This window comes from Quercus robur, chromosome 4, assembly GCF_932294415.1.
Source record: "Quercus robur chromosome 4, dhQueRobu3.1, whole genome shotgun sequence".
Lineage (NCBI taxonomy): Eukaryota > Viridiplantae > Streptophyta > Magnoliopsida > Fagales > Fagaceae > Quercus > Quercus robur.
In genome coordinates this window covers 12,036,747-12,044,337 of record NC_065537.1, presented here as the reverse complement: position 1 = coordinate 12,044,337, position 7,591 = coordinate 12,036,747, and the positions used below count along the sequence as shown (strand labels likewise).

Here is a 7,591-nt window from a genome sequence, read left to right as displayed (position 1 = left end):
AGTAACCTCACATGGGTTCACTGTGTAGAGACCAAAATTATTGTTCATGTACTGTTTATTATTGTTCACAGCACTGTTCACGTACTAAAAAATATTAAAAATGGGTCTCACGGTACTATTCACACATTTAAAAATTATTTTGTTACAGTTTTTTCCGTTTTTAATTTTTAGTTTCAACAACAATAAATTCAATCCAAACGGACCCTATAAAGATAGGTAAAGAAATATGGTCTCCAAACCCCAAATATCTACGCTGCCTACGCGTTAAGTTTGAGTTCGAGCAAAGTGCTTTCCCTTTGGAGAAATTCAGAGCTCATTCATGGCTACGAATGAAAACCATCTTAAACTTATGTTCTTGCTAATGTTGTCATGCATGTGGATTTTCTTTGCTGCAGCAAGGCCAAGGGACACTCTCAAATCAGGCGACACTCTTAATTCCTCAAGTCATCTAGTTTCTGCCAAAGGAGCATTCACTTTGGGGTTCTTCCACTCTGGAAGTACCAACAACATCTACTTGGGAATATGGTTCACCAATGACCCTAAAAAAATTGTTTGGGTTGGCAACAGAAACAAACCTGTAGTGAACACTGCTGCGGTTCTTACGTTGGAAGCCAATGGAAATTTCGAAATTTTGCCCCAAGGTGGAGATGCAATACCTCTGTATCCCCATCAAGCAACCAACTACACATACACTCTCTTTGCAACTCTATTGGATTCAGGGAATTTTGTCCTGCAAGAGTTGGATTCCAATGGAACTACGCAAAGGGTTTTGTGGCAAAGTTTTGATGAGCCTACAGACACACTGCTGCCGGGGATGAAGTTAGGTGTCAACCACAAGAATGGAAGACCTTGGTCACTCACCTCATGGTTGAACAAGGTTGTCCCAGTTCCAGGGCAGTTTTCTCTAGAGTGGGATCCCAAGGGTCTCCAATTGATCATTCGGCGACAAGGGGTGGAGTTTTGGACTAGTGGGGTCTTGAAAGGTGACAAATTTGAGTTCATATCAGATGAATCCAAGCGCATGTATAATTTCATCGTTGTTTCTAACGAGGATGGAGAACACTTGGTTTATAATGATATAAACCAAGGTGGACAATCAGCATGGTTTCTAAGTTTTGAGGGGAAACTTCTTAGTTTTGATGGATCCTATATTGCAGAAACTGAAAACTGTAATGGACACAGTACTGATGGAGGCTGCAAGAGATGGCTACCATCGTGTCGAAGTCGTGATGACATGTTTGATAAAAGATCTGGTTACTTCATACAAGGGCCTGAACCTAGCTTCTTGCATAATAACACTAAACTTACCATGAATGATTGCAGGGTTACTTGCTGGAACCACTGTGGCTGTGATGCCTATACTTTCCTATATGATAATCAGACTGGATGCAAATTTTGGGTGAAAAAGGGGGAATTCTTCCAAGACCTCTCTGGTATAATTCCAGCTCTTTATGTTCTAACACCGAAGTCTTCCCAAAATGGTATGTTTCTAAAGCTAATAAACTCATGAGAAATTTTCACTTTAATTACATCTACTTATACTAGGAAAAAGATTGTTTCCATTTATAATGGATGCGTACTATGGTTTGCGTTAAATTTTGTAAAGTTTTAAATAATAGGGAAAAAATTTTAAATGACGTGATAATCTTTATGCTCACATATCTAAAGAGAAAGGATTACTTATCAAAAAAATAAAAATAAAGAGAAAGGATTAACTATAAAATGACAACTTTCTCAAAAAAAAAAAAAAAACTATAAAATGACAAAATGAAGACAACTTAAAATAAGTGAATCTCATTCCATTATTGTAGATACAAAAATTAATAAGATCTCAGTACTAACAATATGAATATGTCAAAGTTAATTCATATCCCACTTATTACATGATTGTTGATACACATTTTGCAATTGTGATTCAACATAACAGTCAGTAGCAAATGATTCATGCAGATAAAATAACTAGTATACATAGTTACACAAAATTCTAACTTTTGACCCTAAATTGTATATACTTGCCCTCCCTCGCCAAATATTATAATCAAAACATCCCTTGCTCTATTCCCCCTAAAATATCATAAAAATCCATTATACAAACCAACAAAACAATTCATAAACCCAGATTATTAGAAAAACTTTTAGACAAAGCACAAATTTAGTCTAGAAAATATATACCAACAAGACAATTACAAATGACAAATCCTTAGCAAAACAATCCTTTAGCGTAGTATTGGCCACCACCATCATAGAGAGAAGGCATGCACTGACAAAAGCACCTTGGAGATTGTGGCAAAGATGGCTACAACTCATTGTGATTCTTGTGGCCAACATAAAAACCATGTGCACTTATTTGTTTTTATTTTATTTTTAAAAAAAAATTTTGTGGTCTGATCATATTCATAAAGCTATTTTAAAAAAAAAACATGTAGTAGTATTTTATTTCTTTGGGCTAAGCTTTTAAATTTTAATTCCTACCGAACTTTTTGGGCTGGTGAATGGATTGGATAATAGATTTGCATTTTTAAGAGTTTTCAAATGTTTTGGCTTTTGAGCTTTTTTTTTTTTTTTTTTTTTTGAGAAAGGCTTTTGAACCTTTTACAAGTTCTTTGATTATATTTATAATCTATAAATACACAAAACTTTATAAATAAATGTATATATAAAATCTAGAAACGGTACACTAGTGGTGATCGATACCTATATATTTCATTTTTTTGACCAAACTAAATGATCGCTAGTATGGTATTCACTCTTTTTTTTTTTGGAGAATGGTATGGTATTCACTCCTTAGAGTGAATAACACAATAAAATTAAAAATAAATGGTCACTAGTTGTTATTTGTTGTGCCAATTGTTATTAGCATTAATTTTGTTGAAACTTTATGTGTTAATAAATTACTAATAAAAATATTGCTGTGCCTTGTGGGTTAAAAAAAAAAAAACTAAAGAAATAAATATAGGAATAGAAAATTTAAAAAATATTAATTTTTATATAGGATAAAGATTCATGACTTTGCAACTCAAGAAATAATTTGAATGGTCATGTAGGATAAATTCCAAAAAATTAATATTAGAATACATCCACAAATATGATATTATGATATGTATGCATTTTTTGGTCAACTTAAATCAACATTGGTGAAACTTTTTTTGGTTATGCTTGCTCCCCCTAAGTTCAAATTTTGGTTTCATCCCTAGATTCATGAGTCATGAAAAATAGTGGTGGAATCAAATTTTTTGTTCCAAGTATACACACATATACTTAAAACATGGTTATTGATCAAAGATCACCTTGAAATTTTGCAAGCATAGAGAATATATGAAAATAATGTAATCTAATTATGGATTTGTCAAAATTTGCATCAAATTAAAAAATATTGAATGGTGTATATATATTCTTTTATTAAGTTATGTATAAGTATTCTTTAAATTATATTATTCATAATTAATATTTCATAAACATTTTAAATTAATGTTTTTTGTCAAATAAACTAAAAATTACATATTAGAGTATGACAATAGTTTTAGATAAAAGAAAATGTGTACAAATGAATTAATTTTAGATAGATTAATTAAATAATAAATGTACTTCATATGCCTTAATTTTTTTTTTTTTTTTTTTTGAGAAGTAGTATAATGTAATTGATTTAGAAAAAACACATGTAATGTCATATATAACATAAATATATGATGATAAAACTAAATGAAAAACTTTTCTTTTGTTTACGGAGGGTAAAGTAGAATATATCCCACAGTTTGAAACATAAAAATCATAGCTTCTTTTTTTTTTTAAATAGAAAAAAAAATCCATATATTAATACACTTGCTAGCTCTCTAGATGCATAATGAAAAATCGTTCCTCAAAAAAAGAAAAAGAAAAAAAGATGCATAATGAACAATAGTTTGTTTTGGGGAAAGAAAAAGGAGTTTTATTACATGGATTTACTTATATATTTTTATGAACATATATATATAAATGCTTTTGAAGTTAGAGTTATATATGACAAAAAATTAAAAATTAATGAAAATAAAAGAGACAATAATACTTTAAATGAGTTTTTGTACATTTCTTAATATGAAGGGGGCCCTTTATTAAACTTTATATATAATTTAAAAGTTTTATTAATAAAAAATAGGGAGAGGGTAAGAAATTGCCCCTGGCACGCCTCCTTTTACCTATTGACAATCACTATATGCAGGTATAAAGAAATGGATTTGGCTTTGTATAGCCATAGGTGTCATTGCTCTAGTTATAATTTTCTTCTGCGTCTTGTGCCACCTATCAAGAAGGAGAAATGTAATACTTCAAGGTGAATGCTTCACATATGTTATGCTCTTATTACAGTAAAATTCAGAATTTCCTGATGATCTCTAAAGCTCTGTATTAATCTAAATAGTGGAGAAGGATGCTAAGAGTGACGGTGGATTGCTTGAGTTGATGAACTCCGATACGTTTACCACTGTCAATGAGCTTCAAAATGATAGAAAGCAGGGGAGTGATTTGAGAATATTCAGTTATAAATGCATCATGTCTGCGACAAATAGCTTCTCATTGGAAAACAAGCTTGGAGAGGGAGGCTTTGGACTTGTTTATAAGGTTAGGTCTACAAAACTCTTTGATGAAAGATGTTTTGATTGAATTGTTCAACATTGTGTGATGACTTATTGATTCTTTCATCAGGGAATATTTTCACAAGGGCAAGAAATAGCTATAAAGAGACTTTCAAGAAATTCAGGACAAGGAATGTTAGAGTTCAAGAATGAGTTGATACTTATATCTGAACTCCAACATATGAATCTTGTTCAACTTCGAGGTTTCTGCATTCATGGAGAAGAGAGAATGTTAATCTATGAATACATGCCAAACAAAAGCTTGGACTACTTTCTCTTTGGTTAGGAAGACGTTCACTTTTATATAACACTTGATTTTCTTTTTTTCTTTTTTCCATCAAGTAATTTGTTGATATATATGATTTTGCTCAAAGTAAATTACTAGTCTTATTCTACAATTTATATCTTATAGATTCAACCAAAAGCAAAATGTTAGATTGGCCTACACGTTTTAGCATAATTGAAGGAATTGCTCAAGGATTGCTTTACCTTCACAAGTACTCAAGATTGAGAGTAATCCATAGAGATTTGAAAGCTAGTAATATTCTCCTAGATGAAAATATGAACCCCAAAATATCTGATTTTGGAATGGCAAGAATTTTCCAACAAAATGAATTGGAAGCAAATACTAGGAGGATTGTGGGGACATAGTAAGTAAACTAATTCATACCTTCTTAGACTTGTTTCACTTTCTATGCTAAATATTATTGTTTCCATATAATGATGTTAGACTTAAAACTTGTTTTATGATTTGATGTTAGTGGATACATGTCTCCTGAGTATGCCATGGAGGGAGTTTTCTCTATAAAATCTGATGTCTACAGTTTTGGAGTTCTATTGCTGGAAATCGTGAGTGGTAGGAAAAGCAACAATTTCTACCACACTAAGCACTTGGTCAATCTTGTTGGATATGTATGTGAAAAATGAATTAGCTTGAATGATTTTGTGATATTTATTTTGAGTATCTCTGACACTCTGTTATCTTGTTTCAGACATGGGAATTATGGAAAGAAGATGCCATGTTAGACTTAATGGATCCAACACTCAGTGATTCATTCATCAAGGATCAAATGCTTCGATGCATTCATGTTGGTCTCCTATGTGTAGGAGATAGTGCAATTGATCGACCAACAATGTCAGATGTTATAACTATGTTGGCAAATGATTGTTTGACACTACCTTCCCCTGAAAAACCCATATTTTCTATTGCTAGAAAAGCAATTGAAGCACATATATGTGAGAAAGAATCAGAAAATTATTCAATATATGGGTTATCGATTTCCAGTATGGTTGCACGATAAAGGCATTGTTGTATAATAATTATATACTTATGAGCATGTTAATGCTGGTTTTTGATAATTATCCATTAAATAGTTCCAATGAACTAAATGTTTTTTTATTAAATATTTATTATAATACATACTCAAATCCAAATAAATAATTACTGAAATTTCTGTTTTATCACATAGATTCCCTTAATACAGACATAAAGGAATTTTATTAAATTTAATTGTGAAAGTTGACTTTTTAAACTTTGTATGGATTTTCCATTTTCTCATTTCCCAATTCCATACCAAAAAATAAAATAAAATCCCTTTAATTACGCAACTTTTGTGAGGGTTGCACAAAGCCGTCACCAAAATATCTTTTTGAGAATAAAAGATTGTCATCAAATATCGTGGTGTGCCTTTGTGTTAGAATCCTTTTTCCTCGTCCTTGTGTGTGTGTGTGTGTGATTTTGTTTCTAAAAAAAAAAAGGTAATTGTTCCACATTGCTTAAGAGAGTGTGTTGTGTGTAATATAATTTGCCCCACCCTTCCTTAAAAGTTACCATGGCTTTTGAGTGGAGTTTTGGTGTGCCTTTGTGTTAGAATCCATTTCCCTCTCCCTTGTGTATGTTATTTGTTTCTCAAAAAAAAAAAAAAAGGGTATGGATTTTTTTTTTGGATCATAAAAAACGGGTTGACCTGAACTCGAGTAAGTTGGGTCGGGTCAAGACCTATGTGTTGACCAAATTTTCAACACACTTTTCATTTTGAGTTATTATTATTATCAATTCTAAATTTATACCAACTTCATTTTTTATTCTCTCATTTTTTTTTTTCAACTAAATAAATGAGTTTTTCATCTTTCTACTTTTCAATCCTCCCAACCAATTAGATCTCTTTTATCATTCCACTTTTCTATTCCTTCCCTATTTTTTAAATGTTAAAGTTAGATAGAGAAGACAGAAAGAAAGACAATACAAGATAGAGAATAAAAAAGAAAAAGAAAATATGCATGTTGCTAGCAAATATACATAAGCACTCAAGTAACATGATTTTTATTTTTATTTTTTGGTTGAATTTTTGCTCACAGGATGTTGCATTTTGAGCCCTTCAAGATGGCCCTTAAATGTGACGGAATGAACCCGGAATGAAGTTAGGACTTGGGTTGTGGGGTTTTTTAGCAGAGCTTTGGGCCCCTTGAGATGGCCTTTTAATTGTTGATGTCTTAGCTAACCCATACTGATTAGGTGAAGAAGAAGCACACCTACAAGTCATTTTTCTTTTGTATATATACAAAATACAAGTCGTTTATACTGTATATTTTTTGTTACTTATACTGATTTGGTGCCAGATGTATGTAGATTATTGGTTGATTCTTTTCAGTCTGTTTCTAGTTAGTTATCGCTCCTCTTTTCCGCTAAATAAGAACAGTGCCTCTGTATATTAATGCATATGTGAAAGTGAAATCATTTTCTCTCTTTTCTCGATTCACCATTGTTGAACTCCAAGCATTCCACAATAGCTCAAAACAAACTTCAAGGTTTTCTAACATAGATTTTTTAAAATATTGATCTCTTTTTTGGGAGTTTCTAAAACGACATCTAAAGTTCAAAATTTTCGGCCCCAACCATTTGAGAGGTGCAAAAATTTTTAAATTCAGAGTAGAGACATCTCCTATTCACAATTTACTTAGAAACAAGAGAAAAAAAAAAAAAA

At 31.5% G+C, this 7,591-nt stretch overlaps 1 protein-coding gene across 1 annotated transcript; it reads left to right on the top strand.

Annotated features, from left to right (window-relative positions):
• The first annotated feature begins 282 nt into the window (after nucleotides 1–282).
• On the top strand, nucleotides 283–5,937 carry LOC126720587 (G-type lectin S-receptor-like serine/threonine-protein kinase CES101). Its single transcript, XM_050423187.1, has 7 exons — nucleotides 283–1,481; nucleotides 4,196–4,306; nucleotides 4,394–4,593; nucleotides 4,678–4,888; nucleotides 5,020–5,257; nucleotides 5,369–5,519; nucleotides 5,600–5,937. Exons 1-7 carry the CDS (start codon nucleotides 320–322, stop codon nucleotides 5,906–5,908), a joined length of 2,382 nt encoding a protein of 793 aa, XP_050279144.1. The 5' UTR covers nucleotides 283–319; the 3' UTR covers nucleotides 5,909–5,937.
• The last annotated feature ends 1,654 nt before the right edge of the window (nucleotides 5,938–7,591 follow it).